Source organism: Saimiri boliviensis, chromosome 12 (genome assembly GCF_048565385.1).
Source record: "Saimiri boliviensis isolate mSaiBol1 chromosome 12, mSaiBol1.pri, whole genome shotgun sequence".
NCBI lineage: Eukaryota > Metazoa > Chordata > Mammalia > Primates > Cebidae > Saimiri > Saimiri boliviensis.
In genome coordinates this window covers 51,333,352-51,361,319 of record NC_133460.1, presented here as the reverse complement: position 1 = coordinate 51,361,319, position 27,968 = coordinate 51,333,352, and the positions used below count along the sequence as shown (strand labels likewise).

At 38.8% G+C, this 27,968-nt stretch overlaps 1 protein-coding gene and 1 pseudogene across 7 annotated transcripts in view; one reads left to right on the top strand and one right to left on the bottom strand.

Annotated features, from left to right (window-relative positions):
* Positions 1 to 27,968, top strand: part of ASCC1 (activating signal cointegrator 1 complex subunit 1) — a 141,882-nt gene that overhangs the window by 57,656 nt on the left and 56,258 nt on the right. For all 7 annotated transcript variants that reach the window (XM_074382365.1, XM_039477869.2, XM_039477868.2 and 4 more), the window contains 2 exons: positions 11,260 to 11,396; positions 18,592 to 18,711. In XM_074382365.1, the coding sequence (XP_074238466.1) occupies positions 11,260 to 11,396; positions 18,592 to 18,711 (257 nt within the window). The remainder of the gene's footprint in view (positions 1 to 11,259; positions 11,397 to 18,591; positions 18,712 to 27,968) is intronic.
* LOC120367352 (heterogeneous nuclear ribonucleoprotein A1-like) lies at positions 1,933 to 7,719 on the bottom strand (annotated as a pseudogene).

The following is a 27,968-nucleotide window of genomic DNA, read 5'->3' as shown; positions in this document are numbered from 1 at the left end:
TGAGGGGGACACAATTCAGTCTAGAGCATTGGGTCAGATGGTAAATACTTATTTATGTATCTACTGTTTTGTTAGATATTACCAAATTTCCCTCCACAGGGATTGTACTATTTTGCATTTCCGCTAGCAATGTATGAAAGTGCCCATGTCCCTGCAGCATCTCCAACAGAGTGTATTGTCAAGCTTTTGAATTTTTGTCAGATTGATGGGTGAGAAATAGTATTCAGTGTAGTTTTAATTTGCATTTTTTGAATGAGTGAAATTATATGTCTTTCCACATGTTCAAGTCATTTTTATATATTTTGTGACATGTCTGTCTTTTGCCTATTGTTCAATAGCCTTTTGAGTTTTTTCTTTGGTTTTTAAAAGTTATTTATAAGCCAGGTGCAGTGGTGCACACTTATATTTGCAGCTACTCTGAGGGCTGTGGCGGGAGGATTACATGAGCCTAGCAGTTTGAGGCCAACCTGGGTACTGTAGTGAGACCCTGTCACTTAAAAAAAAAGGTTCTTTATATATTAGAGATATTAGCCCTGTATTTGTGATCTGTGTTGGGAATTACTTTCTTCTAGTGTATTGTTTTCCTTTTGACTTTGCTTATGGTGTTTTTTTGCTGTATGAAAGTTTTTTATTTTGATTTTTTGTTTTTCGAGATGGATCTCACTCTGTCACTCAGGCAGGAGTACAGTGGTGCAGTCACAGCTCACTGTACCCTCCAACCCCTGGCCTCAAGCCATCTTCCTCTTTGACCTCTCAAGTAGCTAGGACTGTACGCATGTGCCACCATAACCAGCTATTTTTTTTTTTTTATGTTTTAACTTTTTGTAGAGATGGGGTTGTTGCCCAAGCTGGTCTCAGACTTACATGGCTTCAAGCAGTTCTCCTGCCTTGGCCTCCCAAGTTTTTTATTTCAAAGTAGTTAAATGTATCAGTCTTCTCTCTTACTGTATCTTGGTTTCTAGTATTAGTTGAAGGTCTTTTCCTATTCAGGTTAAAGAGGAATTCACTAATATTTCTTTTGATACTTGTATAATTTCATTTTTTTTAACATTTTGGTCTCTGATTTGGAGCTTATTCTGTGTGTATTGCAAGGAATGGATACAACTAACTGCATTTTTTTTTTTTTTTGGAGACGGAGTCTCACTCTGTTGCCCAGGCTGGAGTGCAGTGGCATGATCTCGGCTCACTGCAACCTCCGCCTTCTGGGTTCAAGCAATTCTTCTGCATCGGCCTCCTGAGTAGCTGGGACTAAAGGTGTGCACTCCCATGCCTGGCTAATTTTTTGTATTTTAACTGGAGATGGAGTTTTACCATGTTCCACAGCCTGGTCTTGAACTCCTGAGCTGAGGCAGTTTGCCTGCCTTGACCTCCCAAAATGTTAGAGTTACAGGCATAAGCCAAAGCACCAGGCCACAACTAACTATGTTCTTTTTCCAAATGGCTATCCAATTACCCCAGCATAATTTGTTTTAAAAAAATTTGAGAGATTTGGGATACTATGTTTATCATATACAAAGATTCCTGTAAAACAATTTTTAAAAGTTACTTTTTTATTTTTATTTTTATTTAAAAATTTTTTATTTTTATTTTTAAAGAGAAGACATTTATTCAGCATCACGATCAGATTATTACATTTAGCAATCAACAGCATGGATGCAAAAAAAAAAAGAAAAAGAAAAAGAAAAAATCTACATTAAAACCCTTTGTTGGAATGCTTTACACTTTCCACAGAACAGAAACTAAAATAACCTGTTATACAATTAGTCACAAATACAGTCCTCGAGTTTTTTGCCCATACACATGAGTATTTGTCTAAATCATGTCTTCTTTGTAGCAGCTATGCCCTGCCACCACCGTGCTTGGCTGAGTTCACAAATCTGTTGTAACCTGTAGCTTCCCTGTCACTTCTCTGGCTCTCCTCTCCTGCTAAGCTTTGTTTCCTAATTAAAATCTTCTGCCACTGCCATAGCTACTGCTGCTACTGGAACCGCCATAGCCACCTTGGTTTCGTGGTTTGGCAAAGTATTGGCCGCCACCACCATAGGGGCCAGAGCTTCTGCCTCCAAAGTTTCCTCCCTTCATGGGTCCAAAATTTGAAGACTGATTGTTGTAACTGCCAAAATCATTGTAGCTTCCACCACCTCCAAAAATTTGCCTCCATCATTACCAAATCCATTATAGCCATCCCCACTGCCACCATATCCACCACCACCATGGCTGCCACCAAAGCCACCACGACCACTGAAGTTTCCTCCACGACCAAAGTTGTCATTCCCACCGAAACCACATCCATGACCACCACCAAAGTTTCCAGAACCACTTTGACCTCTTTGGCTGGATGAAGCACTAGCCATCTCTTGCTTTGACAGGGCTTTCCTAACTTCACAGTTGTGGCCATTCACAGTATGGTATTTCTGAATGACAATCTGATCCACGGAGTCATGGTCATCAAAGGTTACAAAGGCAAAGCCCCTTTTCTTGCCACTGCCTCTGTCAGTCATGATTTCAATCACTTCAGTTTTTCCATACTGTTCAAAATAATCTCTTAGGTGATGTTCTTCAGTGTCTTCTTTAATGCCACCAACGAATATTTTTTTCACAGTTAAGTGGGCACCTGGTCTTTGAGAATCTTCTCTTGAGACAGCTCTCTTTGGTTCCACAACTCTTCCATCCACTTTGTGTGGCCTTGCATTCATGGCTGCATCCACCTCCTCCACAGTTGCATACCTGACGAACCCAAAGCCCCTGGAGCGCTTGGTGTTTGGATCTCTCATTACCACACAGTCTGTGAGCGTTCCCCATTGCTCAAAATGGCTCCTCAGGGCTCTCATCGGTTGTTTAAAAGCTCAACCCTCCAATGAAGAGCTTCCTCAGCTGCTCCGGCTCTTTAGGAGACTCTGACTTAGACACGATCGCAGGGAGAAGAGAGACTTTAACGATGCTTCTTCGGCGGCGTCCACAGGCCTATTTTTTTTTTTTTTTTAAAGAGATTGGAGTCTTGCTTTGTTGCCCAGCTGGTCTTGAACTCCTGCTCAAGCAGTCCTCCCACCTCAGCCTCCCAAAGTGCTGGGATTACAGGTGTGAACCACCATGCCTGGCATATACAATGATTTCTATGTACGCACCGTGTTTTTAAATTACAGGTTGAGGCCAAGTGTGGTGCCTTCAGGTGGGAGGCCTGCTTAAGGCCAAGAGTTTGTGACCAGCCTGGGCAACATAATGAGACCCCGTTTCTACAAAAATTAAAAATTAGCTGGGTGTGGTGGTATGAGCTTGTAGTCCCAGCCACTCGGGAGGCTAAGGAGAGAGGATCACTTGAGGCCAGGAGTTTGAGGCTGCAGGATTCATGATCATGCCACTGTCCTCCAGCTTGGGTGAGAGAGGAGACCTTGAATTAGAAGAAGAAAAAAAAAGACATAGACACAACTTACTTAACAGCTTTATTAAGGTATAATTTATATACTATAAAATTCATGTTAAGTGTACAATTTAGTGATTTTTAAATAAATTTACAGAGTTGTGCAATCATTATCACAATCCAGCTTTAGAACATTCCCATAACCCTAAAAAGATCCCTTGTGCCTGTTTGCAGTCCCTCTCATCAGCACAGACAACTAATAATCTGTTTTCAGTCTTTTTAGATTCGTCCTTTCTGGATATCTCATATAAATGGAATCATATAATACATAGTCTTTTGCATCTGACTTCTTTTATTTAGCATAATGTTTTGAGGTTTATATTTTTGTGTGTGTTAGTAGTTCATTACTTTTCATTTCCGGGTAGTATTGCATATATATGGCTAGCCTACATTTTGTTTATTCATTCACCAGTTGGTGGACATGTGGATTGTTCCTACTCTTTGGCTGTTACACTTAATACTGCTGTGAGAGTCATGTACACATCTTTAGGTGGACCTTTGTTTTTATTTTGTTGGGTAGAATCCTAGGAGTGAAAATGGCTGTGTTGTATTGTTTTGTGTGAATTTTTAAAAATTTATGTTTAATTTTTTGTTTAACTGCCAAACTGTTTTCCAAAGTGGCTGTGCCATTTACATTTATATTTTACAAAGTGACTGCTCAGTTTTTCCATTTCCTCGTCTATACTTGTTACTGTTTCTCTTTTTGATTATAATAATTCTGATGGGTGTGGGGTGATAGCTTACTTTGGTTTTGATTTCCATTTCTTTAATGACTAATGATGTTGAGCCTGTTTTCATAAGCTTATTAGCTATTGGTATATCCTCTTTGGGAAAACATCTGTTCAAATCTTTAGCTTATTTTAAAATTAGATTATGTATCCTTTTACTGTTGAACTTTAAGAATTTTTTATGTTTATATTTATCAGACATGATTTGCAAATATTTTTCTTCCAAATATTTTTCTCTGTGGCTTAACTTTTCATTTTCTTGATGGTATCTTTTGAAGCAAGCACAAGTTTTAAATTTTGATTAAGTTCACTTTATCCATTTTTTTTTTCTTTTATGGATTATTCTTTAGGTGTCGTAACTAAAAAAAGAGACAGGTTTTTTTTTTTTTGTTTTTTTGTTTTTGTTTTTGTTTTTTGTAGAGAATAAAACTCAATTATGTTTTTTTGTTGTTGTTGTTTTTCTCTACGAAAAGAAACATGTTTGCCAGGCTGATCTTAACTGGTCTTTGTTGCCCAGGCTAGTCTTGAGTTCGTGGCCTCAAGTGATCCTTCTGCTTTGGCTTACTAAAGTGCTGAGATTTCAAGCATGAGCCACTGTGCCTGGCTAGAAAAGGCAAATGTTAAAACCACTTTCCTTTCATATAATTATGAGATTCCCTTTATTCTCAGATCTGAGTTAATGATTTATTGAGTGAGCTGTGTTGAAATGCGTAAGGGTTTGCCTCTGGGTGGGGTCCTATGGTCCTGGCCTTCTTTGGGCAACTATTACTAGGAAGGCTATGCATATAACATTGATCAAAAGTATGGGCTTTGGGACCCGACTGCCTGGGTTTGAATTTTGACCTCATCTCTTCCTAGCAAAGTTATCTTGGGAAAGTGGTTTAATTTCTCAGTGCCTCAGTTTCCTCATCTGTAAAGTATGGATGATAATAGTGCTTCCCTCATAAGATATTTATCTGTACATTGCATAGAAAATGTTTGGAGCAGAGCAAGGGCCCAACAGATATTACTGTTATTGCTGGGGAACAGTTCTCAACTGTACTTTGTGCATATTAAAATCATTTGAGGGGCTTTCTTTGCATGCTTTTTCTAGCATGGCAAGTTGTGCCGTAGGTTAGAGTAGCCAGGTTGGTAAGACTTGCACTTAGCCTTCCTTGACACATTTAAAGCTGAGTGTTCCTTAAAATCACTTTCATTAAATGAGGCAGTTTGGGTTAATGTGTGGAATCACAAAACTCTTCATCAGATATAAAAATAGCACAAGCTCCGTTAACACTTAGAAAATGAATAATCAACTAACTACTGTTGCCAAGGCAAGTATTAGGCAGTAAGCCTTAGGCAAACCAAGAACGTATGTAATCTATTCACATTTGATAAAAATACATTTCTCTGCCTTTGGGGCATTTTATTAGTCCAGTGACCTGATTATACAATAAGAACTTGCAATTCAAAGATAGGATTCTTGTTTCATTCCCGTTGGAATAGAAGAGCTTCAGCTTTTTCTTTCTTGTTTTCATTAGCAGAATGAAATTAATGAATTGAGACCTACTTTCCTTTAAAAGGGATTCATGGTCTGATATGGGTATAGTATCAATAATTTATAAAGAATTCTTACAACTCAACAACAAAAAGACAATTTTTAAATGGGCAAAAGATTTTAGTAGACATTTCTCCAAAGAAGATATACAAATGTCCAAAAAGCACTTGAAAAGATGCCATCATCATTGATCATTAGTGAAATGCACATCCAACTTTATACCCACTAGGATCACTATAATTTTTTTAAAAAGGAAGTGTCAGTGAAGAAGTGGAGAAACAGGAACCTTTATACATTGCTGCTGGGAATGTTTGTTAGTTCTGCCAACGCAGAGAATGGTTTGGTGGTTTCTCAAAAAGTTAAACATAGATTTGCCTTGTGACCCAACAGTTATCCTCTGGGTATATACCCAGAATAACAGAAAATATATGTCAGCACAGAAATGTGTACACAGATGTTTACAGCAGCATTATTCATAATAGCAAAAGTGCAAAAAACCAGAAATCTTCATCAGTAGTTATAGTAATAAGCAAATTTTGGTATGTACATACATACACTAGAATTTTATTAGACTCTGAAAAGGAATGAAGCCGTGATAATGCTACAGCTTGGTGAACCTTGAAAACATGATGCTAAATAAAAGAAGCTGGTCACAGAGGTCTTATATTGTATGATTCTTTCTATATATTATATCCAGAAGAGATAAAAGCAAATTAGAGATCACTAGGGGATGGGGCATGGAGAAAGAGGAGTGATTATTTATTTAAATGGGTATGGGGGTCAGACATGGTGGCTCATGCCTATATTCCCAGCACTTTGGGAGGCCAAAGTGGGTGTATCACCTGAGGTCAGGAGTTCGAGACCAGCCTGGCCAACCTGGCAAAACCCCATCTACAGAAATTCCAAAAATTAGCCAGGCGTGGTGGCAGGCGCCTGTAATGCCAGCTACTCAGGGGGCTGAGGCAGGATAATTGCTTGAACTGGGAGGCAGAGGTTCCAGCAAGCCAAGATTGTGCCATTGCACTCCAGCCTGGACGATAGAGCAAGACTCCATCTCAAAAATAAAAATAAAAATAAATTAAGTAAATAAATGGGTATGGAATGCTTTTATCAGATGATAAAAATGTTTTGCTATTAAAAAATGCTGGTGGTTGCACAACAGTAAATACACTAAATATAAATACTGCTGAATTGTACACTTTAAAAGGGTTAATTTTATATTATGTGAATTTCACCTCAATTTTTTAGAAAGGGATTTATGAGGTATATTTACTTTTTGTGCTTCCTAATTTTTTTTTTTCTTTTTTTGAGATGAAGTCTCATTCCATCTCCTAGGCTGGAGTGCAGTGGCACAATCTCAGCTTACTGCACCTTCCGCCTCCTGGGTTCAAGCAATTCTGCCTCAGCCTTGTGAGCAGCTCAGATTACAGGCACACACCACTATGCCAGGCTAATTTTTGTATTTTTAGTAGAGACAACGTTTCACCATGTTGGCCAGGCTGGTCTCACACTGACCTCAGGTGATCCACCTGCCGAAAGTTTTAAAGTGCAAGGAATGATGATTCCAGAAAAAGTTGACCATATTTGATGTGACATTTCCAGTGTCTGGATATTCTCCTGATTCATTTTTCAGTCATCTCTTTGCATGGAAGAATTTATTTTCAACACCAAGTATTTTACCTGAAAATACCAGAGTGTCCACTATGGTGGAAACAGCAGTATGTTTTTATAGAGTATATTGCTCCTTGGGGAAGTACATAAGAGACCCAGTTGCTCCTGATCTAACAAAGCTGATAAAAATAAAAGGTATTTTTAGAACCTACATTTAGATGACATTCTGTTTTTTCTGGAACACGCCATTCCCAGGCTATCATTTCTTTTTCTTTTTCTTTTTTTTTTAAGTTTTTATAAATTTATGTAACAAAATTAACCATTTAAAAATGAACAGTTCAGTGGCATTTAGTACCTTTGTATTGTGCAGCTACCAGCTCGCTCTCGTTTTCTAGCATTTTCATCACCCCAAAAGGAAGCCCCATACCTATTAAGTAGTTGCTCTTCACTCACACCTCCCCAGCCCCTGATAACCACCGGTTTATGTTCTGTCTCTGTGGATGATACCTGTCCTAGATATATCATATAAATGGAATTGTCTCACTCCGTCCAGTGTTGCCATAAAGGAATACCTGAAGCTGGGTAATTTATAAGGAAAAAGGGTTTATTTGGCTCACAGTTCTGCAGGCTGTACAAGAAGCATGGTGTCAGTTATCTGCTTCTGATGAGGGCTTCAGGCTGCTTCCACTCACAGTGGAAGGTGAAGAGGAGCTGGTGTGTGCAGAGATCACATGGCAAGAGAGCAAGTAGGAGTGCAAGGGGAGGTGTCAGGCTCTCTTTTTATTATAATAATCAGCTGTAGTAGTAGAGTGAAACCCCATCTCTACGAAAAATATATAAATTAGCCAGGAATGGTGGTGGGCATCTGTAATCCCAGCTACTTGGGAGGCTGAGGCAGGGAGAATTGCTTGAACCTGGGAGGCGGAGGTTGCAGTGAGCTGAGATGGTGTCGCTGCACTCCAGTCTGGGTGACAAGAGTGAGACTCCATTTCAAAAAAAAAAATGAATGAAGTTCTCAAGTTCTCAACACTGTTGTCCTGGCAGTAATGAGTAAGTTTTCACTCTACTACTACACTTTTCATGAGAGATCTGCCCCTGTGACCCAAACACCTCCCATTAAGCCTCACCTTAGGCATTGAGGATCCAATTTCACCATGAGATTTGGAGAGTCAAATACCCAGACTACAGCAGGAGTCATACAACATGTGACATTTTGTGTATGGCTGCTTTTACTTAGCATAATGTTTTTAAGATTCATCCGTGGTGGTGTGGCATATATCAGAATTCCTTTTTTTTTTTTTTTGAGATGGAGTCTCGCTCTTATCACCCTGGCTGGAGTGCAGTGACACGATCTCAGCTCACTGCAACCTCTGCCTCCTGGGTTCAAGCAATTCTCCTTGCCTCAGCCTCCTGAGTAGCTGGGATTACAGATGCCCACCACACCTGGCTAATTTATATATTTTTAGTAGAGACAGGATTTCACCATATTGGCCAGGTTGGTTTTGAACTCTTGATGTCAGGTGATCTGCCTGCCTCAGCCTCCCAAAGTGCTGGGATTACAGTCAAGAGCCACTGTGCCCAGCCAGAATTTCTTTATTGTAGCTGAATAATATTCCACTGTGTGTATATACCACAGTTTGTTCATCCATTCATCTGTTGATGGACGTTTGGATTATTTCCATCTTTTGGCTATTGTGAGTAGTGCTTCTGGAAGCATGCATATACATGTATTTGAGTCTCTTTTTCAGTTCTCTTGGGCATACACCTAGGAGTAGAATTGCTGGGTCATATGGTGATTCTATGTTTAACTTTTTGAGGAACTGCCAAACTGTTTTTCACAGTGGCTGAGTCATTTTACCTTCCTAGCAACAATATACGAGGGTTCCAATTTCTACATATCCTCACCAGCACTTGTCATTTTCCGTTATTTTGATTATAGATAGTTTAGTGGGTGTGAAATGGTACCTTATAGTGGTTTTGATTTGCATTTCCCTAAGTGACTAATGATGCTTATGTGCTTGTTAGCCAGTTCTGTTTGTTAGCCATTTGTATTTCTTCTTTGGAGAAAGGTCTATTGAAGCCTTTTTCCTGTTGTTGTTGTTGTTGTTGTTGTTTTTGAGACAGAGTCTCACTTTGTCGCCCAGGCTGGAGTGGAATGGTGTGATCTTGGCTCACTGCAACCTCTGCTTCCCAGGTTTAAGCAATTCTTCTGTCTCAGCCTCCTGAGTAGCTGGGATTACGGGTGCCTGCCACCATACCCAGCTACTTTTTATATTTTTAGTGGAGATGGGGTTTCACCATGTTGGTTTGGCTGGTCTTGAACTCCTGACATCAAGTGATCTGCCTGCCTCAGCCTCCCAAAATGTTGGGATTACAGGCGTGAACCACCGTGCCCGGTGCCTTTTCCCATTTTAAAATCAGGTTCAACTGGATTCTGTGGCTCACGCCCATAATCCCAGCTATGCAGGAGGCTGAGGCAGGAGGATTGCTTGAGTTCAGGAGTTTGAGGTTATAGTGAACTGTGATTGTGCCACTGCAGTCCAGCCTGGGCAACAGAGCAAGATCTAGTTTCTTAAAAAATAAAAAAAAAATAGATTATCTTAAGGGCTAATATCTGAATCTACAAAAAACTTAAACAAATTTACAAGAAAAAAACAACTCATCAAAAAGTGGACAAAGGATAGGAACAGACACTGCTCAAAAGAAGACATTTATGCAGCCATCAAACATACAAAAAAAAGCTCATCATCACTGGTCATTAGAGAAAGGCAAATCAAAACCACATTGAGATACCATCTCACACCAGTTAGAATGGCAGTCATTAAGAAGTCAGGAAACAACAGATGATAAGAGAGGATAGTGGAGAAACAGAAACACTTTTACACTGTTGGTGGAAGTGTAAATTAGTTCAACCATTGTGGAAGACAGTGTGGCAATTCCTCAAGGATCTGGAACTAGAAATACCATTTGACCCAGCAATACCATTTGGGTATATACCCAAAGGATTATAAATAATTCTGCTATAAAGACACATTCACATGTATGTTTATTGTGGCACTGTTCACAATAGCAAAGACTTGGAACCAACCCAAATGCCCATCAAATATAGACTGGCACATATACACCATGGAATATAATGCAGTCATAAAAAAGGATGAGTTCATGTCTTTTGCAGGGACATGGATGAAGCTGGAAACCATCATTCTCAACAAAGTAACACAAGAACAGAAAACCAAACACCGAATGTTCTCACTCATAAGTGGGAGTTGAACAGTGAGAACCCATGGACACAGCGAGGGGAATATCACACACTGGGGCCTGTTGGGGGTGGGAGACTAGGGGAGGGACAGCATTAGGAGAAATACCTAATGTAGATGACGGGTTGATGGGGTGCAGCAAACCACCATGGCACATGTATACCTATGTAACAAACCTGAATGTTCTGCATATGTACCCCAGAACATTATAATAGCAAAAAATTAGATTGTCTTTTCGTTGTTGATTTGGAAGAATGCTTTATATATTCTGGATACTAGACCCTTATGAGATAAATTACTTGCAAATATTTCTGCCATTCTGTAGTTTTCTTTTCACTTTCCTAATAGTGTCCTATGATGCACAAAAGTCTTTTAATTTGATGAAGTCCGGTTTATTTTTTTCTTTTGTCATCCATGTTTTTTGGTGTCATATCTGAGAATCCATTGCCAAATTCCAGGTCATGATCCATTTTGCGTTAATTTGTGTATATGATAGGAGGTAGTAATATATCTTCATTCTTTTGCATGTGAGTATTTTATTGTTCCAGCATCATTTATTGAGGAGACTTTCTCTGTTGAATGATCTTGGCATCTTGTGGAAAATCACTTGGCTGTAGATGTGTTGGTTTATTTCTGGGGACTCTGTTTTATTCTTGCCATTTGCCTTTGTATGGGCTGAGTTTCTTGTTTTTCTTCCTTTGATAACAGGATCATGGGGTTGACAGCAGCATTTTCCAGAATCCTAAAAAGCTTCATCTAACTATTGGGATGTTGGTGCTTTTGAGTGAGGAGGAGATCCAGCAGACATGTGAGATGTTACAGCAGTGTAAAGAGGAATTCATTAAGTGAGTATCCTCAGGGATGGAAATGGGTGGTCTACCTGGCCTGGCATCTTTTTGGCATTACAGACTTATTTTTGAACTAGAGGCTGGATGACATGGGAAGGACTCATGTGATTTGATGGAGCCCACTCAGGTAATCCAGGATAACCTGTCATGTCAGATTCCTTAACCTTAATCACATCTACAAAAGTCTCTTTGCCATGTAAGATAGCATATTTATAAATTCCAAAGAGTGGGACATCATCTTTGGGGGTCATTATCCTGTCTATCACAGTAACTCAAACACTGTAACATGATTCTCTAGGAAAGTCTTCATTATATTTCAGAAACACTGACTTAAAAAAAATAAAAGCAAATAATTTTATTTGATTCAGCAAGAATTTTAAAAAATTTAAACTTTTTATATAAAAAATTTTTTTTTTGTAGGGATGGGGTCTTGCTCTGTTGCCTAGGGTGGTGTCAAACTTCTGGTCTCCAGCAACCCTCCTGCCTCGGCCACTCCCTGGCTGGGCATGGCAGGAGTGAGCTGCCATGCCTAGCCAGTTCAGCAAGGATACTAGAAGCAGTCTAAGCAATCTGTTTTGACCCAGGGAAAGCATTACTATTCTGAGGGCAGAGTTGTTACTCTTTTTTACTGTAAAATTTTAATTTATACATACATCTGACATAACAGCTTTATTTCAAAGAACCGTATCTTCCCCTGTTTACCTTTACTTTCTTCCTTTTATGTAAGATTTACAGGAGAGAAATTTGAAAGCCAATTCACTCAAATAGTTCTTTTATTCCATTATTGTAGGCAGGCCCTGTGCTATTCTAACATGGCCTTGTAGGAATGGCTTACCTGGTTCATTGGGTAGAACAAGATAAAAGGATCTACAATTTTTCTCTAGTTATGTTTTATGTGAAACTGTGTAATATAAACACTTTATGGGCCTGTTATCCTTTTCCACAAATTGTTCAAAGACAAGATGTTTTTCTTGAGCAAGTTCATAAGCTGATAAGATTTGCAGTCTATTCTTTTCTGCATCTCAGTGAGCAAAGAACACTTCTTGTCTTATTCTTTGCTCAGTAATGGACATACCTGTTTTCTCTAGATCTTACCTAAAATTCGAAATAATTTGGTGTTTGTCATTAGTTACTTGCCATTTTCCTTGTATAAAGGAAAATGTTATGCTTTATTTTACAAAGCAGAGCAGTTTTGCCTGGTGTAAAGATCAGTTCTGATACTTGAACTTATTCCCAGTTTACTTTTTGCTAAACTAAACTGAAAGCTGCTGAGTTTTCTTGGGTGCCATTGGGATAATCCTGCTAAGAAAAAATTTAAAGGTAGATAAAATATTTGTTTAGAGAAGTATTTGTTCTTTTTACCTTATGAAAATCAGGTCACAGGTTTTTAATCACTGAAGCTTTATCCTAAGCTATGTGAAGATTTAGCCGGGTTCTTCCCTTTTATGTCTCTTGGTGCCTTTTGTGACTGAATGCCAAATCTGAGCCCTTTAAGCATGTCAGAGTTAGTGTGCCTGGGGAATAAAGAGCAATCTTAATAGTTCCTCAGAATTTTTGACATGACAGTATGAAAACAGTAATTGTAGTTTTTCAAATTCAGCAAAGCTTTTGAAATAGGACAAAGTTTCCCTGCCAAAAATCTGCAGTGCATGCAAAAATTTGTTTAAAGATGCTCTTTTTAAAAAGCTGGGAAGATGTGAAACCAGCGAGTAAAATAAAGCAAGCTTCCCCAACCTTCTTCTCCTAATTTCCCTCGTCACATACATTTGTTTAAAAAGTGAAAAGTAAGAAGTGCAAAATTGATTTACTTCTGAGAAGAGACTGCTTCTTAAAAAAACAAAAAGGGTGCTTCTATTAAAGCTCTGCTAAGTCAGTCAGTCAAATTGAATCATCTCATTTTTTCTTGCTGTTTGACCTTAGTCTTTGTGCTTGGTATACTTAGAAAAAATGTCAGTAAATAATGGCATTTCTAACCTGAACCCTTTATAGTATAGTGATCTGAAATTAAAACATGAAAAGGAAAACACTGAAAAATGAATAGATCTGTACATAGTTTGCTGTAGTTTAATTTGATGGTTTTTAAAATTGGAGTATTAAAATAGATGTGGCTATATTGGAATTTGATTAAAACTGTGGTGTTATATTAAGGAAATGAGTAGTTGAGTATTTATTTTTTATTATGCTTTAAGTTCTAGGGTACATATGTAGATCGTGCAGGATTGTTACATAGGTATACACATGCCATGGTGGTTTGCTGCATCCATCCCCCCGTCATCTACATCAGGTATTTCTCCTAATGTTATCCCTCCCCAATCTCCCCACCCCCTGCTATCCCTTTTCTAGCCCCCCCACCCCCCAACAGACCCCATTCTCAGCCAACTGACACAAGAACAGAAAACCAAATGCTGCATGTTCTCACTCATAAGTGGGTTTTGAACAATGAGTTGTTGAGTATTTGTTATAAATTTTGGGGTAGTGTTTTAATATGAAGGATGTGATGAGACCAAAAACAGGATTTTTGTTTCAATTTTTCAGTGAAAGGCTCATGTAGCTCTATAGATTGTGAATTAATTATTCAGTGTTTAGTAAATTCAGATGCTCTGGCTGTGTCCCTGGTGACTTTTCTTTGTGAGATGTAGGACACAGACCATGCACTCGCTCTGAGTCCGGAGTCTGACAGATGTGCAGCTCTTCAGTTCCAGTAGCACCCTCCTGTGCCTCAGTGTTCCCAGCAGGCCTGACGTCAAACCAGAGAAGTTTAAAAGGGACTAGAAAGAAGAGAGAAAATACCCATGAGCAAATATGAATGCCTAATTATTGCCTCACATGTCATCGGTTGGAAAGTAATTTGCTTACTGGTGTCCCAGATGTAATTGTTTGGCCAAGACAGAGTATTTATCCGGCAAACCATTGGATTTTTATCCTGCTTTTTAATCTCCCTCTTGATAAACCTTAGGGGTAGGTTGAAAGAGTGTGTTTCTGCTCATAAAGCAGGCTTTGGATCCTGTTGAATTGTATCTTTTTTTATTTTTATTTTTTGTTCTTGGTATCCCATCTAATTCCAACTTCTGTTTTAAGGCAGTACCACATTTTAACTTAGTGACAATGTAGCATGTGTATTATGCTGTTCTTTCATTATTGCTGTAAAGAAATACCCGAGACTGGGTAGCTTATGAAGAAAGGAGGTGTAATTGGCTCATGGTTCTGCAGCCATTGCAAGAAGCATGCTTGGCTTTTAGGGAGGCCTCAGGAAGCTTCAATTATGTCAGAACGTAAAGGGGATCAGGCATGGCACATGGCAAAAGCAGGAACAAGCAACAGAGAGTGGCGGTGGAGTTGCCACACACTGAAACAACTAGATTTTGTGTGAACTCAGAGTGAGAGCTCATTTATCACCACGGGAATGACCCAAGCCATTGACAGGAGATCTGCCCCCATGATCCCAACATGTCCCACTAGGCCCCACCTCCAACATTAGGGGTTACAATTCAACAGGAGATTTGGGCAAGGACAAATATCCACATTATTTAATATATCAGCATGTGACCACATTCTTCTCAAAATTGTCCAGAACAGCTTCACCCTGAAAACATCTATTAAATGTTTACCAGAGATACATTGAACACCCATTCTGTATAAGGCATGGTGTCAGGTTTTCAGGATGTAGATGTGGATAACATAGAGAAAGTGTCTCTCTTCCTGGGGTTTGGAGAAGGCTGTGCAGTGAGCTGATTTTTAATGGGGTTTCAGCATGGCGCAACAGCGCCTTTACTGATTGCAGTACAGATTTCTTTAATAAGGAATTCAGGAAGAAAACAGAATGGTGGGGCTTTACTTAACACAAAGGGAAATGTTAATTTTAGGACAGCCAGGAATTACAGATAAACAAAAATAAAATATCACTTGTAATCTTACCACTTAAAAATAATTACCATTAATACTTTGGATGCATATATGTGTGTTTTTCCTTTGAGGTATAATTTACTTACAGTAAAAATGCACAGCTCTGATGTGTAGTTTGAGCTTTGACAAATGTCTGTGCCTGTGCAACCTCACCCCAATCAAGACATGGAACACTGCCATCACCCCCGAGGTTCCCTCATGCCTTTTTCCAGTGAATTCACTTCTCCTAGAAGCAGCCTGTCTTCTGATTTCTATCACCATAGATTTGGTTGGTTTGCTTTTTTTTTTTTTTTTTTGAGACGGAGTTTCGCTCTTGTTACCCAGGCTGGAGTGCAATGGCGCGATCTCGGCTCACCGCAACCTCCGCCTCCTGGGCTCAGGCAATTCTTCTGCCTCAGCCTCCTGAGTAGCTGGGATTACAGGCACGCGCCACCATGCCCAGCTAATTTTTTGTATTTTTAGTAGAGACGGGGTTTCACCATGTTGACCAGGATGGTCTCGATCTCTCGACCTCGTGATCCACCCGCCTCGGCCTCCCAAAGTGCTGGGATTACAGGCTTGATGGTTTGCTTTTTAATGTCCTATAAGTAGTTATTCAATATGTACACTTTTGTGTTTCATTTATTTTGCATATTAAAAAAATTTTAACTTGTTAATGGATAATACATTTATATAGTTCAAAAACTTAAGGGTGCAAAGGATACGCGGTGCAGTTTCCCTACCACTGAGATTCATCAACTACCTGCTTTCCTCTCTAAGGCAAGCAGTGTACCACTTTCTCTCTGTATCCTTTCAGGAATTTTATAGATGTATAAACAAACATATATATATATATATACACACATATATATATATATGTACCTATGTTTATACATCTATATAATATATATAATATATATATCTCACAGATATATATTTTTCTCACCTCTATATTTTGTACAAGTAGCATAGTGTGCACATTGTTGTGGACCTTTTTTTTTTTTTTTTTTTTTTTTTTGAGACAGAGTTTCGCTCTTGTTACCCAGGCTGGAGTGCAATGGCGCGATCTCGGCTCACCGCAACCTCCGCCTCCTGGGTTCAGGCAATTCTCCTGCCTCAGCCTCCTGAGTAGCTGGGATTACAGGCACGCACCACCATGCCCAGCTATTTTTTTGTATTTTTAGTAGAGACGGGGTTTCACCATGTTGACCAGGATGGTCTCGATCTCTCGACCTCGTGATCCACCCGCCTCGGCCTCCCAAAGTGCTGGGATTACAGGCTTGAGCCACCGCGCCCGGCGTTGTGGACCTTTTTTAAAACTTGGAAATATTTTTATATCAGTTTGATATACCATTTTATATCAGTACCTAAAAGCTTCCTTAGTCATATGTATAGTTTATTTATTGGTCATACATAATATTATAGTCTAATCATTACCATGCTATTTGACTTTTATTCTGTTGCCAGTCATTTGGTGCTCCAAACAAAACTTTATGCCTCATTTAAAACCCTACTCCTGGGCCGGGCGTGGTGGCTCACGCCTGTAATCCCAACACTTTGGGAGGACGAGGCAGGTGGATCACGAGGTCAAGAGATCAAGACCATCCTGGTTAACATGGTGAAACCCCGTCTCTACTAAAAATACAAAGAATTAGCTGGGCAGGTGGCGCGTGCCTGTAATCCCAGCTACTCCGGAGGCTGAGGCAGGAGAATTGCCTGAACCCAGGAGGCAGTGGTTGCGGTGAGCCGAGATCGCGCCATTGCACTCCAGCCTGGGTAACAAGAGCGAAACTCCGTCTCTTAAAAAAACAAACAAACAAACAAAAAAACACACAACCCTATGCCTAGGCCAGGTGCAGTGGCTCACACCTGTAATCTTAGCACTTTGGGAGGCCAGGTTCGGGACTAGCCTGGGTAACATGGGAAAACCCAGTCTCTACTAAAAGTATAAAAATTAGCTGGACATGGTGGCACATGTTTGTAATCCCAGCTCTTTAGAAAGCTGAGGCACGAGGATCACTTGAACCTGGGAGGTGAAGGTTGCAGTGAGCCAAGATCATGCCACTATACTCCAGCCTGGGTGACAAAGTAAGGCCCTGTCTACGAAGAAAACCCAAAAAAAACCCTATGCATAAATTATTTCTCATGAATATGAGTATATTATTGCATCATACGAAGAGGCACATATTGTCTAGTTGTTTCTTTTTTTGTTAATACTCAGCTTAGTCAGTGAGTTCAGGTGTGGTTATCATGACTGTTATTTATAGAGCTCCTCTTTAAAGAGGTCTCTTTATATTTCCCCTAGCCTTTTGCCCAAGTTTTAGCAGCCATTGGTGATCATTGTCAAGATCCATTAAGTTATCAAGGGTTGCAGGGATATAATTTCATTGTTCCTTCTGCATTTATTAGTTTTGGAGTTCTTCTGTAAAGGAGAACTTTGCTTTATCAACAGTTATACAAGTTTACATGTAACTGAATTTGTAATTGTTTAGTTAGGATGGGCTCCTGGAAATGGAATTCTTTGGGGAAAGGGTTTTTATTAATGAAGCCTTCTCATAAATATTGACATATTGCTCTTAAAGATGTGATATCAGGCTGGGCACAGTGGCTCATACCTGTAATCGCAGCACTTTGCAGGGCTGAGGCGGGAGGATCACCTGAGCTAGGGAGTTCAAGACCACTCTGGCAAATATGGTGAAACCCCATTTCTACTAAAAATACAAAAATTAGCTGGGTGTGGTGGTGTGCACCTGTAATCCCAGCTACTCAGGAGGCTGAGGCAGGAGAATCACTTGAACCCAGGAGGTGGAGGTTGCAGTGAGCTGAGATCATGCCATTGCACTTTATCTTGGGCAACAAGCAAAACTCTGTCTCAAAACAACAACAAAAAGTAAGTAAAAATGTGATACCAGTATACACCTCCACCTTTGGTATATGAGTGAAATGCTCTTCATAACTTGTGGAAATAGTAGAGTTGGGGCCCTGAGAGATGAGCCAACATAGTAAATGTCTATGGATCAGAACTGTCATCACTTGGCTTTCTCTGTGAGACAGTGCTAATAAACTGGTATTGGGATAAATATAGTGTGATATTGGAAGTAGCTTCCAGTGTTTTCCAATTTGCGTGGATTGAGAATTTATTAATTTTCAAATTAGAAGGGGAATTAGATAATGTTAGGGAAAAACACTACTATGTTTTTGTACATAATGTAAGTAACATACATATTTGACTATATTAACCATGTTTCAAAATATAATAGCCCTCTTAGCTTAAACAGTTTTAAATATCTTAATGTTTTCTTCTTTGCAGTGACATTTCTGGGGGTAAACCCCTAGAAGTGGAGATGGCAGGGATAGAATACATGAATGATGATCCTGGCATGGTGGATGTTCTTTACGCCAAAGTCCATATGAAAGATGGCTCCAACAGGTATATTTCTGGAATGCTTCTTTGTTTTAATCGAGAGGTACCTAAAAGCATCCTCACAAGTTTGATTCATTTTGATTCCTTTGAGTTCTTATTGTAAGGAACATTTTAATATTCTCTCTCTCTCTCTCTCTCTCTCTTAAATAGCAAGTTAATCTCTTGAAAGAGGAATTTGTTGTAGGAAAAAGTATCAGGCTTTTACTCTGACATTTATGATGGGTATCTTACTCTACTCAGGCTGATCTCAGTCTCCTGGGGTCCAGGGATCCTTCTGCTTCAGCCTCCCAGGTAGCTGGGACTACAGGCAGCGTGCCCTGAACCAGGCTAGTCTGGTAGCCACTGAGTTACTTGGATAATGGGTGTTGATAGCAACGATCTAGTTTTTGTGGGTCTCACTGGTTCCTTTGTGTTTTCCAGGATAAGAGGCAGGAAGGATGGTATTTTTGAATGCAAGTTTCAAACGTGATGCGGTGCAGTTATAGTGAATACCAGGACGAAATGAGGACGAAAACTTTACCAATTTCATAGGGTTATTAATCTTAATTTTGGCTGGGCATGGTGGCTCATGCCTGTAATTCTAACACTTTGAAAGGCGGAGGTGAGTGGATCGCTTGAGCCCAGGAGTGCAAGACTAGCCTGAGCAACGGAGTGATAGAAACTCTTATTTCTACCAAAAAAAACAAAATTAGCCAGGCATGAAGGCATACGCCTGTAGCCTCAGCTGCTCAAGAGGCTGAGGTGGAAGGATCACCTGAGCCTGAGGAGGTCAAGGCTGCAGTGAGCTGCGATCACACCACTGCACTCCAGCCTGGGCGACAGAGTGAGACTTTGTCTCAAAAAAAAAAAAAAAAAAAGATTACATAAAATGCTTAAAACAGTGCTTGGCACAGACTAACATTATCAAAACATCAGAAAATGCTTACTTTTTTGAATTTTTGTTATTACCACACCTACATCCCTCCCAGGGATTCTCAGTCGGCAGTCAAGGTGATTTCTAAGGCTGGCCTTGGCATCCAGAGCCATTTCCAGTGTTAATGTCATTTATTAGTTGAATCGAAGCCTTTGGGGAACAGAGAAGCCCCACGTGCATTGGAAATTTGTTTTTGTGTGGTCTTTTTATTTAGGGCAGGGTGGAAGAAGGTTCACACGGAGCCAGAAACCTTCTAGAGAAAAATCTGATTCTCTAGGCAGCCTTCCACATTTATTTACTTTCCTACAGGATTTCTTATAAGATTTTTCTTATCTTAATTTGAATTGATAATTTCAATGGTGTCTTATCTCGGTTCATTTGAAAGCAAGTTTTAGGGGGAAGGGAGGCAAAATGGTATAGAATGGTATAGGAGCTATTTTCGTGTGTACTCTGTGCCAGATTTTTCTTTTCCTCAATACCTGGCATGTGCCTAAAGAGCCTTCTAATGACCTACCTTAAAAACCAGGAGCACATTGTTACTTTATAGGAGATCACATACTAGGATATCCCAAAATATTTCCGCCAGGTTCAAATTTGATATCTGGATCATCTACTTTGTGTTCTAACTGTCCAAATGCCTTCACAGTACTGTAGAACTACAGTGTACTGTGTATAGCAGGCATCCCCAAACTTTTTACACAGGGGGCCAGTTCACTGTCCCTCAGACCGTTGGAGGGCCGCCACATACTGTGCTCCTCTCACTGACCACCAATGAAAGAGGTGCCCCTTTTTGAAGTGTGGCAGGGGAGGCTGGATAAATGGCCTCAGGGGGCCGCATGCGGCCCGCGGGCCGTAGTTTGGGGACGCCTGGTGTATAGGGTAGATTATTTTTGAACTTTGTGAACAGAAACAGTGGATCATCTAAGATGGCAATTCACAAACATTTTGGTCTCACGGTTTCATAATTCTTAAAAATTATTGAGAACCTCAAAGGATGTTTGTTTTACGTTAAGTTTTATCTGTCAATATTTACCTGATTAGAAATTAAAACTGATAAATTTACTTGTTTATTCATTAAAAATAATATAACTTCTTGTTTATATAACATTTTTTTAAATGAAAAGTAACCGTATTTTCCAACCCCAAAATTGAGTGAGAAGATAGGCGTGATTTTACATATTTGTGAATCTCTTTATTAGAAGACAGCTGGTTTCTCATAGCTGCTTCTGGATTCAGCCTATTGTGATATGTTGTTTTGGTTGAAGTACATGAGGAAATCCAGCCTCACAGATACAGATATATAGTTGGAAAAATGAGGAGTACATTAATGATCTTTCCAGCTAATTGTGGATATTTTGTACTACTGTGAATTTGACAAGTTGACTTGTTTTTTTTTTTGTTTTTTTTAGGCCGAGTCTCACTCTGTTGCCCAGGCTGGAGTGCAGTGGCGCAGTCTTGGCTCACTGCCACCTCTGACTCTCTGCTTCAAGTGATTCTCCTGCCTCAGCCTTCTGAGTAACTGGGATTATAGGCATATGCCACCATGCCCAGCTAATTTTTTGTATTTTTAGTAGAGACAGGGTTTCACCATGTTGATTTCCTGACCTTGTGATCTGCCCGCCTCGGTCTCTCAAAGTGCTGGAATTACAGGTGTGAGCCACTATGCTCTGCCTTTTTAAAGAAAAATTAGTTGCATTGTGGAATCTGAACCTGTATTAGTGAACATTCATACTCTGTTAACAGATTAAAATCCATTGATCTGTTATACATTTTTACTGGATCTTTAAGCCATGCACAGTTTTCTAACATGGGTCATTTAGAAAATACCAGTTCACTGAGTTACACAGATTTCTCAAATCACATTTTATTTTGCAGTATTTAAACTATGTTAATATCACTACCAATTTCATAAAAATTTTTAAGCATTGGAAAGTTGTCAGACTCATGGTGGCAGATATACATTTTCCATAATTCTAATTTTTACTTGAAAGCTCAAATTTTAATATTGGCACCAAATACTGACAATTATTTTTCTTCATACTCTCTTTTGAGAAAATGTCTGCCAAATAGCCAAGTCTGAATAGCCGTAATTTGTCTGTGGATCTTTCAAGTAAAAATGTTGTTCCATGGATCAAGACTAGTTCAACTCAACAATGTAGGCAGCTCACAAGTGCATTTTTTAGACAGCCATCTACTTAGGTATATGGACCAAGTACTTTGTTTATTTTTCTTTATTTTCTTTTATTTTTTTGTATTTCTTTTTCCAAAAGGAACAGAGCTTGAACAGGTGTTTTATACATACTGCCAGTTTCATCGCACAGGATATTAAAAGGCATGCACTCAAGGGCTGGGATTTAATAAAATTGATAATCTTTACTGCTTTATGAAGATTAAATGAAACTTTTAAAAAACTGTACAAATGTATAGTGAAGAATATACTACTACTAGCACAGTTTGATGCCGTTACTGCAATTCATGCTATGGTCCCAGCAGCCTTACCTACCATTGCTTTTGCACCATTAGTGCAAATGTTATCCTAGTGGAAAAGACAAATAATGTCATATAAATAGTTTTGACCTATGGACTCCCTAAAAGAGTTTCAGGGACTTTCCGAGAGCTACAGACCACACTGTAAGAACCACTGGTCTGAGTAATATTGTATCTCTAACATTTTAGATTGCAGTTTCCTGGGAATTATAACTAATTTTGGTTAGTGCTTACTCTTGCCTGGCATGGTGCTTAGATTCGTATTATTTCCATTTAGTCTTTTTAAAATCTGTGTAAGATAATACTGTTTTTTTATGCCCATTTTATAGATCAGGGAAGTTCAGAGAGCTTAAGTAGGATAAGTTGAGTAGGATAGACTATGTTCCAATTCTTGTTCTTAGAGTAGGGTGCAAAATTTAACTTAAAATTTATTATTTTAGGTTGGGTACAGTGGCTCATGCCTGTAATTCCAGCATTTGGGGAGGCCAAAGTAGGTAGATCACCTGAGGTCAGGAGTTCGAGAGATCAGCCTGGCTAACGTGGCGAAACCCCATCTCTACTAAAAATACAAAAATAGCTAGGTGTGGTGGCTCGTGCCTGTAATTGCAGCTACTCAGGAGGCTGAGGCAGGAGAATTGCTCAAACTCTGGAGGTAGAGCTTGCAGTCAGTCAAGATCGTGCCACTGCTCTCCAGCCTGGGCGACAGAGCAAAACTCTGTCTCAAAAAAAAAAAAAAAAAAAATCTTGTGAAAATTTGAAATACCCACTGAATCCACTAGTGTAATCAACCAAGAATATTTTTGGATAATTCTTACCTCTCACTGCTCTAGTTTCTCTTTTCCATTTTCTATTCCTCTTCCCGAGAATATCCACATTTGTGTTATTTCAAAAACATTTGTAAATTCCCCTTCCAAAATCTAGGACAGGCGTCGTCCCCAAACTATGGCCCAGCCCGCGGTCTGCATGCAGCCCCCTGAGGCCATTTATCCGGCCCCCTGCCGCACTTCAGGAAGGGGCACCTCTTTCATTGGTGGTCAGTGAGAGGAGCACAGTATGTGGCAGCCCTCCAACGGTCTGAGGGACAGTGAACTGGCCCCCTGTGTAAAAAGTTTGGGGACGCCTGATCTAGGATGTCTAAGAGCCTTATTCACTTAATTAATTTCATGAAAAAACTATTTGAATACCACCTTTGTGCAAGGTGTTTTGCAAAACGGTACAGATTAACACAGAAGCTAGTAACACATGACCCTGTTTTTAAGGACCATTCAGTCTTTTTCTTTCTGTGAAAAGACAGCTCAATATAAGAACTGTGTGTAACAAAATACGTGTTATAATAAAAATACAAGCACTCAACTTTTTTAGTATGCTTTCGTATATAATATTTTAAATCAAAGATTTTCTTAAATGAGTGAATGTGAAATGCCTGACCTTTAAAAGGATGTAACCACTTAGATTAGATTTGTTCTCTGGAATCAGAGAGCTGGGACAGTGGACTTAAACTTACTAATGCATCCTCGGTTTGGTTTGATAAAGTGTGACTGGTAATGAATTTGTTTAAGGAAGCTTTTACGTTAGCTAGTAGTCAGCTGTTGGGACTTACACACTGAACGCTGTAGCTGTTCTGTCTGTTACTGTCTCAACCCTTCACCCTTGTGTCTCTCAAAAGATTTGTTTCTCACATTTTACTAGGAACGTGAAGCTACTGCCTCAACTTCCTCCTTTTCCCATCATAGTTCACCCATTTTCATCTCCTCCACCCCACTCAATTTCCTTGTTTTTCTGAAAACATTTGCTCTGATGAGACTAATTCTTTTACTTATTCTTGTGAACCCATTTCTTCTTATCTTCTCAAAGACCTGGCACCCTCAGTTATTCTGCCCTGCATGGCCTTTCTAGTCCCCTTTCCCCAGGCATTCTTTGAATGTCTAGGATACACAGGGCTGTAGACTCTAGAGTTTCTGTCATCCACAAGAGGCAGATGGCATCCATTAGGATTCACTAGGGTGAGGCTGTGATTGAGATGCCAGGGCTGCAGGGAAGGGCAGGACAACTGTGCCCAGGGATGGGCAAATCTCCTAAAGGAAGGCTTCAGGAAGTAGGTTTCTTTGCTGAATAAGGAGTTTGCAGGCTAAAGGAGTACCTTTTTAAGGAAATGGGACTAAATAGCAAATGCAAAGTCACAGAGGCAGGAAAGAGCATTGTTTTCCAGTAGAATGTGTGAGATGGGAATGGGGTAAGATGGGAGATGAGGCTGCAGAGGAGGCAGGGGTTAGATCTAGAAGTGCTGTTACATGCCATCTAAAGGGAGTTGGATTTCCATTGGTCATTTGTTTATTCAACAAAAATTTATTGAAAGCCTACTGTCTCAGGCACTATGTTAGATTTTGAGTATAGAGTAATGAGTAAAGCCAGACACAGCCATTGCTCCAGTGTAGTTTACAGACAAATGGGGAAAACCAGACATTAACAAATATCACATGAATATATTAATGTGATTGCAATAGGATAAAGACTGAGCAAGGGAAAAAACGATGCTCTGTAACAGAGGGAAACTATTATAGAAATTTAGGGAAGAGCACAATCAAGGAAAGCCGCTGTAAGGAATTGATGTTAAACTGAGATCTACAGGAGTTGGAGTTTGTAGGCTAAGAGTAGTGAGAAGGTTTTTTCCAGCTTTTAGGCAAACAGAAGAGCAGAACAAAAGTCCCAAGGCAAGAAAAAGCTTAGCAAACTCCAGATATATAGGTGGAGCACGGAGAGGAGGAGAGTGACACAAATGGCGACCTGAAGAAATTAGAGGGGCTTGGCTTCAGGCTGACAGTAGATAAGAGGAAAAAGATTAAATGCAAGCAGAATACATAAAAAGAAGTCCACATCAAGATAGATCATAATGGAACTACCGATCACTAAAGGCAAAAAGAAGATCTTAAAAGAAGCCACCTACAAAGGATTGGCAATTATGACGACAGCAGGTTTCTCAATAGCAGCAGCAGAAGCTGAAAGGCAGCAGAATAATATTTTCTAAATGTTAAGAGAAAACGACCGGCAACCTGGAATTGTGTACTCAGGAAAAAATAGAATATTTAAACAACAAAGATGAAATAAAAACTTGCAGAGATGAGCAAAAACTGAGAGAATTTACCACTGTGAGATATCCACAGTAAAGGAACCTCTAAAGGGTATATTTTAGGAAAAGGAAAATGAATCCAGAAAGTCTGAGATGTAAGGAGGCTATTATGAGATGCAGAAAGCAATGGTGAATAAATAAGATAGACTGTATAAAATAATGATTTTATATTTAAGAGGCTGTTTAAAAATGATAGAACTAAAATATCTACTAACAGCATGTAAATCAGGACTAAGGGGAATTCTAGAATTGAAGTATTCTAGAGAGGTTTGTTTTTTTTTAATTTCAGGGGAGAGGTAGGATATTAAGATATAATTAACTTTAGACTTTGAAAAGCTAAATGTACATAGTAAAATTTTAAAAATAAGTCTGAAAATAGTATAAATCACAAACAAGGAGAGACAGAAAAAGGGGGACAAACATAAATTCAATCCAAAAAGGGGCAAGAAGCATAGGAAAAAGTGGAATGAGCAGAAATTAAGAACTAAGATGGTGGGAAGAAATCCAGGCATATAATAATTATAATATATGTTAATGAAATAAACTCAGCAGTTAAGATATTACAAGATTAGATATAAATAAAATTAAGTTATATGCTTTTAATAAGTAACATGTCTACATAAGGTTGAAATAGTACAAAGGAAAAAATATACAAGGCAAATACCAAAAGAATGTTGGCATAACAGAATTAATATCAAACATTATAAACTTAAAGAAACAATGCATTATTAGCAATAGAGAAGGCTATTATCTATGATAAAGGGTTCATTTTACCAGGAAGATATAACCATTCTAAACTTGTATGAGCCTAATAAAACATCCTCAAAGTAGATTAAGTGAAATTTGTGTAATTTTTTATTAGGGAAAAACTGAAAAATCCTTCCTTATAGGAGGAGATTGCAACCTATTTCTCAATTATTGGTAGGTCAAGCAGCTATAAAGTCAGTAAAGTTACAGAATATTTTAACCATGAACAAGTTTCATCTAATAGTCATCTTTGGAATTATAAGCCCAGTAATTAGAGAATTTATATTCTTTTCAGTAAAACAGTAGAAAAAAATTGATTATATGCTAAATCATAAAGTAAGGCTTAATCGATTTTAATGAGCTGGTATCTTACATATTACACTTTCTAACCAGAGATAAAACAAAGTTACCTGCAGTTACCAAGTTGTTAGGAAATAATAAGAGAGTTTGAGGCATAGCGGCATGCATCTGTAATCACAGCTACTTGGGAGACTGAGACTTGAGGATTGCTTGATCCCAGGGGTTTAGGCCAGTCTGAGTAACAGCAAGACCCTGTCTCTTAAAAAGAAAAAGGAAGGGTGAGTTTTAAAATGTTTTAAAAAAACAAAATGGTCATTATTTGCAGATAAATACCATTCTAAGAATACTTTTAAAAGCTTTAAAATTATAAATCAGTAAGAATACTAATAAGTAGTTAGACAAAACATAAATATCCAAAAATAAATTGTTTAGTACCTACAAAGTACCAGGCATTGTACCAGACAGACACCATAAGGGATACAAAAATAGGTAAAATGCCCCTTATCTTAGGCAGCTTAAATCTGTTCAATAATTCATCTGTTACAAGGAAGGCTAATTTTAAAAGTACAAGAAAACTAGGTAGATGTTTGATAAGAGACATGAAGTTACTGCTGGTAAAAGTATAAATTAATATAAGCTTTCTAGAAAGCATATTGGCTGTTTACCCCCAGAGTTTTATTTTATATTTCTTAGACTTGCTGATTCTTTCTGTAGGAATTTATCCAATGGAATTAATCAGAAGTATGGACAAATCTATATGAAGATCCTGATTACAGTATTGTATATAACAGTAAATACTGGCAGCAGTCTAAATAGTCATCAAAATAAAATTGGTGGAAAATAAACTATATAACATCTGTAGAATTGAGAATACTGTGGGTTGACTAAGCAATACATCTTAGGAAAACATTCACTGTACGTTATTATGTGTTAAAAAGAGATTACGAAACGATTTGCACGCTGAGTTTCCCCTATCTCAAAAGTGGGAAGAGACAGCAATAGAAAAATAAGTCAGTTAGTCTGGATACATAAACAATTTACCAGTCATTATTTCTGGATAGCAAGTGGTTTTTTTCTTTCAGCACAAGCTAAAAGATATATATGTATTATTATTATTATTTTTTAAAAATTTGGTATTATACTTGGTCAGGTCCAGGTGAGTAGTAATTAATATGTGCTTGTAAGTGGTAGAATTGTGGCTTGACCCAGCTCTGTTTGACTGTAAAGCCTGTGCTTATGGGACAGAAAGAGGACATTAAAAATAAGTGGATATAGTGTGCTCTTTTGAGATGTTTGGTGAAAAGATGAGAGAGGTATATATGTGTGCATTAAATTCCACAGTGATACAGCCCGGCATCACTATTCATAGTTTGCCATCTTCCTTTCACAGCCAAGCTTCTTTTTACATTGTTTTGCCTGTAAAAATAAAATCTTACAAATGGGTGAAGTGAAAGTTAAACAGCTTTTTTCCCCCTTGCTCTGACTCTCAAATTTTTCTCCCCAGAGCAAATACTGAGAATCATTGTCTATGCATATCATTTTACATAAATTGATCACGTGGCACAATCTCAGCTCACTGCAATCTCCGCCTCCTAGTTTCAGGCAATTCTCCTGCTTCAGCCTCCTGAGTAGCTGGGACTACAGGCGCGTGCCACACGCCCAGCTAATTTTTGTGTTTTTTATTAGAGG